The sequence below is a fragment of the Pecten maximus genome, chromosome 10 (genome assembly GCF_902652985.1).
Source record: "Pecten maximus chromosome 10, xPecMax1.1, whole genome shotgun sequence".
NCBI lineage: Eukaryota > Metazoa > Mollusca > Bivalvia > Pectinida > Pectinidae > Pecten > Pecten maximus.
Window position 1 is genome coordinate 37,179,125 of NC_047024.1, and position 13,995 is coordinate 37,193,119.

General features: G+C 36.3%; 1 protein-coding gene across 1 annotated transcript in view; it reads right to left on the minus strand.

Moving 5' to 3' along the window:
* LOC117335732 (oxysterol-binding protein-related protein 8-like) overlaps positions 1-13,995 on the minus strand; it is a 42,562-nt gene that overhangs the window by 7,223 nt on the left and 21,344 nt on the right. The window contains exons 5-20 of the mRNA XM_033895907.1: positions 10,861-11,049; positions 10,285-10,407; positions 9,606-9,690; positions 8,867-9,052; positions 8,384-8,532; positions 8,025-8,096; positions 7,548-7,660; positions 7,131-7,212; positions 6,424-6,522; positions 5,934-6,030; positions 5,194-5,292; positions 4,168-4,265; positions 3,454-3,579; positions 1,459-1,559; positions 813-998; positions 7-272 (exon numbers count right to left, since the gene is read on the minus strand). Of these exons, the coding sequence (XP_033751798.1) occupies positions 7-272; positions 813-998; positions 1,459-1,559; positions 3,454-3,579; positions 4,168-4,265; positions 5,194-5,292; positions 5,934-6,030; positions 6,424-6,522; positions 7,131-7,212; positions 7,548-7,660; positions 8,025-8,096; positions 8,384-8,532; positions 8,867-9,052; positions 9,606-9,690; positions 10,285-10,407; positions 10,861-11,049 (2,071 nt within the window). The remainder of the gene's footprint in view (positions 1-6; positions 273-812; positions 999-1,458; positions 1,560-3,453; positions 3,580-4,167; positions 4,266-5,193; positions 5,293-5,933; positions 6,031-6,423; positions 6,523-7,130; positions 7,213-7,547; positions 7,661-8,024; positions 8,097-8,383; positions 8,533-8,866; positions 9,053-9,605; positions 9,691-10,284; positions 10,408-10,860; positions 11,050-13,995) is intronic.

Sequence of the window (13,995 nt, forward strand, 5' to 3'; positions counted from 1 at the left end):
ACTAACCTTTAGTTTGGTCTGATGAATCACTATTGTGTCGAGTGTCAATCTCTGGCGTTGAGCTTTCACTCTCCTCCCCAACAATACGTAGCCTCTTTACGGAGTTTCTATGGATACAGGGTGCATGACGACCAACAGTAGGCACTGGCTGCTGCTCGAGACTAGCGATGCTACATGTCCGTACAACAGGTGTCTTGTGACGTGTCCACGTTTGAATACAGTAGCTAGACTCATATTGCAGCAGGTCGTTACTTGGGTCCCATGGCCTCATACTACAATACAAAAAAACACTTACTACAATGTATTACTGTAACTATGCTATGGCAACCTGCAATACTGCAATAAGTCCAGGGCCATTTTCATTTTTGCGTTTCAAAGATAGGGCCAGTTGGACCAGTGTAGTTCGTTTATGAAATAAAGACAGACCTGGTGATTTTATATTGTTTTCAGAAGAGCCGTGGCAAAAACTTCCAAGGCTTGTATTAACATCTTCGGGTCCGTCAAGGTATATGTTTGAAATATTACATTTTAAAACTGACGAATCGGTTTGACTACATAAAGGAACAGGCCCCAGAGTCTTTGACTCAAAGTCAGGTATTACATAATGTAATACCTTTGTCCCGTGTTAAACCAACCCCCTGACTAATGTCATTAAATGATAGTGAAACAGAACAGTGATATGTATAGGAAAGCTAAGTATTAGACTTGAACTCATTACCGGATACATGCCATACATGAAGTATAACGATTTTAGCAGTAAGAAAACTTATTTTCATTTGAAAATTTCCGTTTGAAAATTCAACAAAACTTACTCTATATCTTTGTAGACCCAATCTCCGGTCAGAAGATCCCTTTCAAATAAGCGTGGCATCCATTCTTCCATCTTGGCCTTGCGCTCTCGTGCCTCTTTCCTCTGACGTTCTTCCAGTATAAACTTCTCTTGCGTGGCATTTGTCATGTCAGCTACTACCACCGCATCACTCACATGCCTCCACAGTCTGTTGATAGTTTATACATCAGTAGAATGTCAACCAAGTTATTGTAAAGTAGTTATTGTTGAAGGGTGCTATTTTCAACAATTTTTGAGGACAAAAAAAATTGGGGTACCTTGGAAATGAAATCAATAGAAAAATTGGTTGTTGTTAATTAACTTCTCCCATGGCAAATGAGGACATAATCAAGTTATCAGATAAGATTTAATTCTCTATCATTAGACTTAAGATACAAAAGTGAAATAATAGAAATTTATGAACAGATGAGATAGTTCTTTGTGGCTGTATTGAACAAAGACTTTGTCCTAACATCTACACAAAATCACCGCACTAATATATATGTCACCCCAGAAATAGTAATCTCAATATTATCAGAAATTTGAAAATTGTACCAACACCTTCTTGAGAGGAAAAGATGGTTGTACATTATGTAGGACTGGTAATAGACAAATGGGAGTAAACTAACCTCTCTGATTCCATGTCTCCTTGTGAATCAACTGGTACTGTGTAACGAATTAACCTCTGACTTTTCACTTCTTGTGTCGGACTCCAGAATAATTCATTTTCCTGAAAAAATGAAACAAGGATGATCACGAGTAAATTCCATGCAGTTTTTGATTGCATTCATCTGTCATACAGTTTTTCAGAACTCTTCCAACCACTTAAGGATTGATTGTCCATTTTGTTGCTTGCATGGACTGATGAAGGGAAGTGAACCTCGTGCAAATGAAGTGAACTGCAAAGCAGTTCATGTACCATTTGCACGAGATCCACTTCCCTTCATCAGTCCATGCAAGCAACAAAATGGACAATCAATCCTTATATTTACGTTAACCAAATTAAAAACCCTGCCGCCAGATTGCAAAATTCGGTCGAAAAGGAGTGACGTAAGTGCGTCACTTTGTAACATTGTTATACTTATCGTACATGTGTGTACAGTAGTGGAACAGCAGTCAGTCAGCTAATCTCGTCGCCAAGGCAACACCAAATATAGTCCCATACACGTTTTGATTATTACGATGTTGACACACATAAATACGATATTGTCAAAGTACAATTTTCATTTATAAAAAATATTTATGATATTGCATAATAAAAAATTAGCCATACCCATATAAATACGAATTTAAAGTGCAGTATTGACAGTATAGTATGTGTGTGATTTGGTCACTCGAGACACAGGGGTTCGGTTAAAAACATTAGCACAAGGTTAACGTGACCACAACAGTGAAGTATCACAGCATTAAAAACAGTGTTTATATACTCTCTAAAGCCTTGAAAAAAATGGATTTTGTAAGGTTTTACAATTTGAATGAATGTTGGATTTTTAGTCTTTCGATTATTTATAGATGTCATATGTTACTCTAAATTCAACGCCGAACCCCTGTGACCGTATGTGATGCAGTCTAATAGCCCGGATATTCAGAGCTCGAGAAAAAGTGTAACAATGTGGATTTTAGTCGCAGATTAGCTGATGCCGTGTATGGTGTTCTTGAAATACTGGATTTCATTGTCACACTGGCGTTTTTGGATGTAAATTCTGATAATATATAGCAAGTAAAGAAACATTGATTTGAAAATTGGCGGTATTCGATGGCCGGAAACTTGTGTCCTCCATATGTTTAGATTAATCATTATGAGTCAAATTACGATACTAATGTGTCCCTGTGCTCGATATAGCATACTGCTGCTACCAGTCTGTTTTTTGTTGTTAAATAGTGTTAAAATTGAAGTTAATTTTCTGTGGCCACTAAAATGGTATCAAGCATGGCATTTGAGATGTACAGCTAAAGTTAGACCTACTGCGCTACGTAGGTCATGAGCTCGGTGCTATCGGGAGTGTCAGTGTTCTGTCAGATCCTGTTTTCTAAACTGTCTGCATTATACTGGCATTTTTATTACCACATAAAGCGGCTTTTCCACTTGTGTTTATATACGTTTACAACAATGTTACACAATTCACAAAATGAAAGTGCATTCAAGTCTGAGGCGGTACAGAACTCGATCGCCATTGTAAACTCAGTGATTGTATTCACACGCCGGCTAGAAAGTGATTCGTCTCTCAGAACAGAAGCACGCGACCCAAAATCTTCAACGGGAAATGAAGTAACCTGAGTTTACTAGGTTCATTGAGGCGGAGCGAATTGAAAATGTAAATATAAGGTCTTAAATAGAATATAATCCCTCCAATGTTTCTAGACCTTGGTGTTGATATAAAAAGACTTAAAATCAGCTATGCCAACAGAACACTACTACTGTAACAGTTGATGAAATGAAGCCTAGCAGTGGGCAGAGTCATGTAGGCAGTAAACCAGTAACTTACTAACTTTACATCACATAAATTTCCTGCAATTAGTTGTTAACCAGTCAACCACAGATCCAAATCCTTTATTCAGACATAAAGGTAAAGAATGGAAAAACTACAAATTCTCATATACAGCCTAGTGGAACTTATACTGACCGAAGACCCCTTCTCCTTGAGGAACACATCCTGGTCCCAGTGACCTTCTACATGGGCCAAGGTGTCAGAACCCATCTTGATTTTCCCTGATATTCTATTGGATGCAGCACCACTCCCTAAGAAAGGCTGAAAACCAAAAACATAAAATTTCGAAGAATATAGTGAATGTCATCTGTCTGGACTAGGCTTTTTTCATCTTATTTCTATTTCAGAAATACATTTCAAAGTATTCAAAACCACCATTTTCTGATGGAATTTAACACTTCTAATCTCTATCACATAGAACTCTATAATGAAAGTGATTCATTAAAGCATATACAATGAAGATATTTTAGAGCCAAAGAAAACGATAATAGATAACTTTGATTTCATCTTTCTGCTGTCTAGTTGTTAAATTTCATGGGGCTAATATTTTGCATTTACAGTTCTAGTCGGACGTAATTCGAAAGTATTACATTTTGTATAACCACACCTTCTAAACATTCTACGGTGAACACTTATACAACATTTGTTTGTAAATATAAATTATCACTGGGTATTTATTTTCACACGATATCTATAATGACTGTGAATATAGTAAAATTAAATCCCCCATGAATATTACCAACACAGTATTTTGTATGACATCAACATTGCTGTACTTCGCAATGCCGAGTTTTCAAAAAGAATTTTCAATTCTAGACCAGCTTCTTATATATATCCTCTAATACTTACCTTGAGTTTAAATTCCAGCTCACACCTGTACCCTGTTTTTGGACAGTCGATGGCCACTTTGCCTCCCATCTCCATAGTCAGTGTACCAATGAGAATTCCTAACAACAGTAAAACAAGGATCATTAGGGTGACGTTTTATATTATCATAGTTAAGAATCCAAGACTAAGACCATTTGAATGCACTGACCTCTAGGGAAGTCTATACGTCTTTTGTAGCATAAGCATCTCATATTTAAAACATATATTAACACTTTCCTTTCACAACTTTAAGAATTTACAGCTATGTCATTCTGTAACCAACTAGCATTTATACAAGCACGATTGAAAAATTAAAAAATTTGTTCAAACCATATTTTGTATTTCAAAGTAAGAAATATAGATTGGTCATTCGATTTGACAAGGTTCTCTTCAAAATATATTTTGATGATACTGACCAAACATAAATTCAACATTTTCGGTTGCTGGGGCACTTTATTCAAAGATTGTCAGTGTTTCATGTATACAGCAGACCGCTGGTAACACATAGGATATGAATATCATATATGTTTAGGCAAGGGATTTCATAACAACAGAAAACATTGTTATCAATGAAATTCAGAATTAAAAACAGAAAGTTCAAACATACAGTCCCCCATGCTACTTGTAAACAGAACAATTAAACAGACAGTTCAAACCTATTGTAAATGTTAGAATACGGGGAAATATATTCCTGCCAAGTAGTCAGACAGGAATGGAGCCTAGGTCTTCAGCATGATACTACACAGCTCTACGAGAGACAGAGACTGTATTTAATACAGCTCTGCCTCCTCGGCCAAAGAAGTAGACTCTGTCAACCGAGAGACAGAGACTGTATTTAATACAGCTCTACCTCTTCGGCCAAAGAAGTAGACTCTGTCAACCGAGAGACAAAGACTTTATTTAGAACTACGACACCAACCCACCCCATTTAGATGAATATCCATTACATTTTATAACTTGGTCCACAATCCTTTTTTAATTTTTGTCACATTAAGCAGTTGTACATACCTTTGCAGTGAGCATATGGCATAGTTACAAGATAATCCTCTCCTCGCTTTAGGAATGTTAATTTGGCGGTCCCATCCAAAATGGCAGACAGGGAGTTTCCTGTGTAGAAGATAGAATATTATATTCATAATCAAGTCTGCAAATACCATCATGAATGGAATATTTCATGGTAAAACTTACATAAAATATTATTCATATAGTTGTAGATGCTAATGGTTGTGATCCACTGTTTCGTAAGGTGTATTTTAACATAACATTTTAATCTTACAGAGAAATCAGCAAGTCCCAAAATAATTAATTCAAATCAAGAACTTGCTCTTCAAGCTTTATGTCAAGTTTAATCAACTGATTTGTTTTTATTATTAAAATCATATACCCAGTACCTGATAAAGGGCAATCTATGAAGAAAGTGTGAATGCTGAATGCTTACAACTAGTCAAATTTATCTACAGCTCTCTGTACAGGCCAGGCAGACGTGGGAGAGAAGTTGGGGTTGGGGTTGGGGTTGGGGGTTGGGGGGTTACACACAGAAATTGTCGGATTAACAGCTATGTATAGTCCCCAATCGGAACACAATATTTCAGCCATGTATACTGAACCATCAGTAAGTGTTTTGTGACAGCTGCTGTGATGATGGAATATTACTCAACGTTGATCTGAATGAATAGATTTTAATTATTCTGTGGTATTTTACAGCTGTATATGAAAAACTAAGACAGCCATGCATGTCTGAAACTTACCATAGAACTTGGATTTGGTCAGAATGCTTGAACTGATTGTAAAGCCGTCATGTCGATTAGTCACATGGAAGGCTGTCACTGGAGGGTGGTGAGATATCTGGTCAAAGAACAAGATTATCAGTGAGATTGTAAACACAAACAATGATAAGTTTTGAATGCAAAGTGAACAAACTGACTATACCCCATATCAGCTAACATACTGTAGTAAATTGAGACAGAACCCAAATGTGTGACTAGGTAACAATTGCTCTGATGAAATTCAGCAACTGGTATTCATTCATCTCCAGGACACATACTCCAATGTGTATGTTGCTCTATAGCTACATGTTTCACTACAAAAATATCCATGTACAAAATAGTTGAATACACACAAAGGCTAAGTGCTAAGTACAAAAATATTTAATATAAGTATATAATCCTATATATTTTATATTTGTATTTAGACATTAAGGGGACAAAAATAAGCACTCAACCTTATTAGTGGACTTACTTGTTCAGCTATGTAGAATGTGCGACTCTTTGTCTTGGTGTGCTGCCAGTAGCATCTAAATGTCTCCCCTATGATGGGGTTGTATGGCTTCTTCAGGCCCTGTACATACACAACATGGTGTTTGTCAAAGTTTTTTTTTTTTTTTATATTCATACCTTAATTAAAATTTAGTTAATTTTCCTGACAACTTTCTCACTAAAATTTTATGCAAATTTTGTTCTCTGTAACTATGTTAAAAGCTTATCCAATATTTTTTTGATCAACTAGAATTGTCAGCTTGATATTAACAAGCACTTTTAGAATTAGAATAGTTATCTGACTAAGATATGGAGCTGGTTTGTTCTAGGTAAATATAGGTCCCTGGTGTTGGGAAGAAATATATAAGGCACATACAGTATCAATCTATTTGCAATTTTGATATTTCAAACATCTTTGTTAATATAATATTATAATATAAAATGTAAAACTATGAATTAACCATCATGCATAGTATTAAATTAGATCCAAGAAAATGACAATTCTGCCAGATTATTGGAGACTAGCAAGTGATATTTATTTATAAAGAAGGGAAATACCAATACCAAATCTGTTCAAATCCTAATATATTACAACCACTTTTGTAATAATGAATGCTATTAATAACATGGATGCTTAAGATAACCTGTTAACTTATTTAAACCATTCTTTTTAACCAGATAAACACTTACTTTTGGTTTTTTGTAGAAGCCTGACAGGTACCACTTGATAACACCTTTCATTCTGGAGTAGGGGTCCTCTAGGGTAACAGCACTAGGAATTGAAATAATCCAAACAATGATATATTAACCCAGTTCTGAGCTAAGTGTTTAGTATTTAAGTCATTTCTAGGCACTTCTATTACACAGAATCTACCTTAAAGCTTTAGTCTTACATTAAACTTCGTGTGACAATAAAAGAGGCAGTCAGACAGTATAATTCAACAGGTAGATTTATTATGTTGGACAGAAACAGAACATGCTACAGTACTTCATTCTATTATTATATGAGATAAATCTTACTCTGTCAATTTTCTAAAGCACATTTTCTAAATTCAGACAAATTTTTCACAACTCAAAGATGAAAATTAAAATATGAGGAAGACTCACTCAGATAGAATATCAGCATGATAGTAGTAATCAGACAGTTTATCTAGGAAGGAGCGAGGTTCGAGGATAAAGGCAGGCAGCACCACTTTAGATAGATCCATACCTGGCCGCACCTGTCATGTCAAAGAGACAAAATATTTTTTCATTTGTCAGAGCTTTGTCTTGGTACCTTTTGAGGCTGATAATGGGCCTTATTCCCAATTGTTCCCTGAATGTGTGAAAAATATCCCATGGATGACTTCCTTCTCTGTAAATTATCTATCCTTCTCTGTAAATTATCTAAGTTTTGCAAAAACTAATGATATCGTAGATGTCAAAATCAACATGATGAAAAATCCACCATTTATCTATTCCTAGACATAAAATTTTGATCAGTATAATAACAGAAGTTCAAATAATCAAGCCATGACTAAGACTGTTATTATTTAATCAAACATTTTTTTTGACATATATTGAGTTGTTAACCTGATGACTCACCTGCTTAACCAAGGTCCAGATAAGGCTTTTGTTCTCTTCATCAACTTCTTCTGTTTGACAAGCATCTCCCTGCTGCAAAATCAAACATTTTCAGACTCACATCAATGTTATGAGTATGAACAACTTTGTGAATCTCCCCTACCAAAACCTTCAGTCCAGAGATTGTGGCCAAAAATGTTTATTTTTAAGTCAAAACATTCTAAGCTTTCCAGAAAACTTCAATCACTATTCCAATTTTACTACACAAAATTGATCTATCACCCTAGAAAGACTGTCGTGCACAATATTAGTGAAAAGTGAACTATACAAATCTTTTATTAAATTTCTGATGGATAGACAAAGTGTAGCGCTTTAAATACCTGTCCCAATTCCTCGACCACATTCTCCATGTATGACGTCTCACTTGGCTGACTGACTTCATCAAACACTTTATCATCCTCTTCCTCTGTGTCTGATTCAGAATCCGTCTTCACCTCCTCCCTGTCTGTCCGACTATCCTCCTCAAGGTCTATAATTAGAACATTTTAAGCATTGTTTGATGTGGAAAGTAAACACATTTTGACATCTACTGGCTTTAATTTTTGTTTTTATCTTTTTCTGATACTTTTCTCTTCTTTCCTTTTATATCCTATCCTATTGACATGAGGTATTGACAAAATATGACTGTATATTTGTTGTTCTGAATTTTCGTCTAGAACAGAATTAATTGGATATTACTTCATCTTAGTTGTGACAACATCTTGCACATGTAATGCTGCATAAATATATTGGACATGTTGGATGAGACGGATATTTACCTGTCTGTGTGAATAACTTCTACAACTCACAGACTGACAACTCACCTACACCAGCGAAATGTTTCTCACAGTCGCTGTCATTCAGTTGGTCTTGGTCTGTGGTAGGGGGTAAAAGTGTGTCAGGTGTATCAGGGTTCTCCCCCTGTACCAAGTGGGGGTCCTTCTTCATAGACTTCATCAGTAGTCCGGTACAGCGAAGGGCCAAGTCAAGGGCATCCATCCAACACTTCCCTATATGACAAACACACCTTAAATTACACTAAATCATATATTGTTAGGGCATGCTAATATAGCCAATCTGAAGCTGGGATGGCCAACCTGGATTTTAAAATCAGTCAAATCTTAAAACACTTGTTTAGAATAGCATTAGAACCAACTCTCGAACATTATCTTGTACTACCTGGTTTCATGTGTGATTTTTTTTTTTTTGTAATAATTTTTTTCTGTGATTCTATTTAGAGGACGAGAGACCTAATTATTGACCTTAGTGACCTTGAATTACAAGAGCTTGTATATTGTTTAGTGAAAATCAAAAGAAAGTTACACTTGGTAGAGCAAGGACAAGGATTTTCTGTGTGGTTCTATTTATAGTAATGCTGACCTTGATAATGATCTGACCACTTGGATATGTGAACTTGTTTGAGGTATTAGTTTACATTTGTAAGGTACTGAGGATTTTTTGCACACTATTTGCTCTACCATTTCATGACTAGGGACATAAAAACAAGACTGTATAAAACAAAAGAGGCCTGGAGTTGGGGAAATATACATCATAGATATTTACCAGCAGATTCTGACAGGGCTCGGAAGATGAGGTAAGAATATGGCAATGGCTGAACTATGGCACCAATTGTCTCCCCTTTTGGTCCCTGAAATTGGATTTTTTTTTCAATTATTTCATATTCCAATGTAATACATTTACATGTATTCCACCAGAGTAACTGCCTTGTGAGCAGGTATTGAGTGTTATGTCATTTGTGTGTGAGAGTATCATCATAAATTTGTGAGATAAGGATGCATTTTTTCTCATACAAAATAATGCTGTAACAATCAATACCGCACACAAGAGCAGATAACTTTGAAGTATGAAAAGACAGAAAATCAAATATTGAAAATTAAAGAAGAAAAAATAATTAACCCAATACTGGGATTTCACAAATACAAAGTTTGTTAACAATGGTTTACAATGGTAAACATTTTCAAAGTTGTACCAAATACTTAAAGAAAAAAAAAGACATCATTTTATTTTATTGAAATAATGAAATGAACCATACTTTTCTCTATTATGTTTTTATTAAATCATCAAAAACTGCAAGAAAATAAACCACTGTGAATAAAACAATGCAAACAGTTCATTGGAAACTAGAATGAGTCATGAAAGCAGTCATACAGACGTTATAAAACTGTCGATATTACACTGGGACTTAGTGGTAGAGTTTGTGTAGGTGTTATGACAGTGGTACCTTTGTAGCCCAGATGGATTGGTCCAGTGGATGGAAAAGTTTGAAGCAGAAACCATCCTTTTTGGATGGTCGCTCTATCAGCCTGCATGTGTTCAGTAGAACGGTGCCAACCCAATGACTACTCTGTAAAATACATGTCATATTAACATAATAACTTCATTAAGCTACATTTTTAGTTGTTTGTCAATAAATGAAAGGAAACGTATATCATATAAAAGTCTGACCTCAAAACAATCACTACATGATGGATTTCGGTATCCTAATCCATCATCTGTTATAATCAGTTTGAGTATATTGATCAATGGTGTGGAATAATAATCTGTTAGTATATGCTATCTCCAACTCTACGGATTTTGCAGAATCATAGATACAGATTGCATACAAGACATTTGAAATGTAACAAGGAATTGTAGGCCCTATTTGACAGTTTATGATTTTAAGTTTACTGCACAAGGTAGGAGGAATATTAAAATGATGGATACACTTTTCATTTCTTACTTCACATGTATTGTGCAGACGCTCTGTTTATGTGTGAATAAAACAAGTATGATTAGCATATAAAGGTGAAAAACATACTTTCTGTTTCTCGCTCTTATAGAGTACGAGAAGACCCGGTTTCAGAACACACCACAACTTGGTCCAGCTCTTTAGGGTCCCGCGGACCTTGAGCCAATCAGCCAGCACAATGACTGAGGAATCCTTATGTGTGCTCATTAACTCTTTGGTCGCTTGTTTCTTCTGATTGCGATAGTACTTCTTTTGTACCTTGAATCAAAAAATATTAATGAATTACAATGTATATAAATATCAACATCATGATGCAGAAGTTTCAGATTGGTTTTCAAACATTATCAGCAGAAGATAAAAGAAATTCTGTTTTTGAAGTCCCATATTAATTGTAAATATCCTACAGTGGAATAAATATACCATACTTCATACAGCAAGCTTGAAATTATTTTATTCTTTTTGTTAAGAGCTGAATTTAGCCTGGAGCCTTGTAATTATTAACAGTAAGTAAAGCAGATCAATAATAATACACAAAGTAAAACGGAAAAGCTTGAATTCTGAGGAATGGATCACAATTCAGTGTACAACAAGGCATCGCAAACGATACAAATCCCCTCACGTGTTAACACATGAACTCTGACGCAAAATGGGGGGTGGGGTTATTGCAGGACATTGAAATAACATCAGTTGTCATTTGCACTGAACTGCAATAGACATGGATGGGCTTATTATCAGGCATGGGCTCATTGCCAGATAAATAAGGTATATATTGTTATGCATTCAACAGTATCTGGTTATGCATCACACTAGCAACTTCATTTCCTCATAGTTATTATAATTATATGTGTATCTAAATGCATATATAAGCATTTTCCTTTGTTCAGAAGGTTTAATTGGCATAGTACATGATTATTTTCTTGGATGGAGTCCCATTCAAGAAAAATACAGAATGCAATATAGTCACATGAAGACTATAGGTGTCAAATCCGTGACACGTTCAAGGTATTCCCATGCTGGACTCATATATGAAGTTTGGTCAGAACCCGTTTAAAAATGAAGTCGCAAAAGCGGTGACGCGTTCGAGGTATTGCCATGCTGGACCAATATATGAAGTTTGGTCAGGATCCATTCAACAAGAGGCCCATGGGCCTTAACGGTCATCTGACAAACACTTACACTTACAGCAGGGACACACCCCTCAATCCAGCATTATTACCATAAATTATTTATCGCAGCCAGTTATGTTTTAGATCAAATTTGGTTTTTATCCATTTAGCTTGTCCAGGAAGAGCAGCATCATAAAGCAAAATTTTAGCCAAGTTCCCATTTTTGGGGCATGCCCCTCTGTCCCAATGGGTCAGACAAGACTCATTTATATTAATTAGGATTGCCTTTCCCCAATGATGTTTCATACTAAATATGGTTGTAATCAATTAAGGCATTAAAGAGGAATTGCATTTTTAAGAAATGTTTAACCTAAGCGCTCCTTTTGCCCCATCTTTTTTTCCCCAGGGGTCAGACCTGTCTCATTAAACAAGAGATCCCAGAGGGATCTTGGCGCCCACCATTGAACGATCTTCATAGGTTCCATGTCAGATTGATCTTTTCTCTACTTTTCCCTTCATTTTACTAATCTGTGCAAATTGAGACATCCCTCCAGTACTTTTCAAACAAGTGAATCCTAGCTATATAAGAAATTTGAGATTTAATGATAATGGCTGTTTGTTTGTCAGGTTGTTTTCAGGACAGACTGGTCCAAAAATGCAATACAAGGGACCAAGGGGAACCTTCTCATGAAATTTGAGAAAGATCCATTCAGTACTTTGAGAAATAGAGATCACAAACTTCAATTGTCAAAATCCAAGATGGCGGTCTGTTGGCCATATTGTTTTCCAATTGATCTCAAAATGCAATAAGCATAACGAGGCACCAAGGGGAACCTCCATATGAAATTTGAGAAAGATCCCTTCAGTGCTTTCTCAGAAATAGCGATAACAAACTTCAATTGTCAAAATCCAAGATGGCTGCCTGTCGGCCATGTTGTTATCCGATTGGTCTCAAAATGCAATATGCATAACTAGGCACCAAGGGGAACCTTCATATGAAATTTGAAAAAGATCCCTTCAGTACTTTCTCAGAAATAGCGATAACAAACTTCAATTGTCAAAATACAAGATGGCTGCCTGTCGGCCATGTTGTTTTCAGATCGGTCTCAAAACGCAATATGCATAACTAGGCACCAAGGGGAACCTTCATATGAAATTTGAGAAAGATCCCTTCAGTACTTTCTCAGAAATAGCAATAACAAACTTCAACTGTCAAAATACAAGATGGCTGCCTGTCGGCCATGTTGTTTTCCGATTGGTCTCAAATCGCAATATGCATAACTAGGCACCAAGGGGAACCTACATATGAAATTTGAGAAAGAGCCCTTTAGTACTTTCTCAGAAATAGCGATAACAAACTTCAATTGTCAAATTCCAAAATGGCTGCCTGTCGGCCGTGTTGTTATCCGATTGGTCTCAAAATGCAATATGCATAACTAGGCACCAAGGGGAACCTTCATATGAAATTTGAGAAAAAAACCTTCAGTACTTTCTCAGAAATAGCGATAACAAACTTCAACTGTCAAAATCCAAGATGGCTGCCTGTCGGCCATGTTGTTTTCCGATTGGTCTCAAATCGCAATATGCATAACTAGGCACCAAGGGGAACCTCCATATGAAATTTGATAAAGACCCCTTCAGTACTTTCTCAGAAATAGCGATAACAAACTTCAATTGTCAAAATCCAAGATGGCTGCCTGTCGGCCATGTTGTTATCCGATTGGTCTCAAAATGCAATATGCATAACTAGGCACCAAGGGGAACCTTCATATGAAATTTGAGAAAGATCCCTTCAGTACTTTCTCAGAAATAGCGATAACAAACTTCAATTGTCAAAATCCAAGATGGCTGCCTGTCGGCCATGTTGTTTTCAGATCGGTCTCAAAACGCAATATGCATAACTAGGGACCAAGGGAAACCTACATATGAAATTTGAGAAAGATCCCTTCAGCACTTTCTGAGAAATAGCGATAACAAGAATTGTTTACGGACGGACGGAGGGACGGAAGGACGGCCGGACGGAGGGACGGACGGACGGACGACGGACCACGGACGCAGGGCGATTTGAATAGCCCACCATCTGATGATGGTGGGCTAA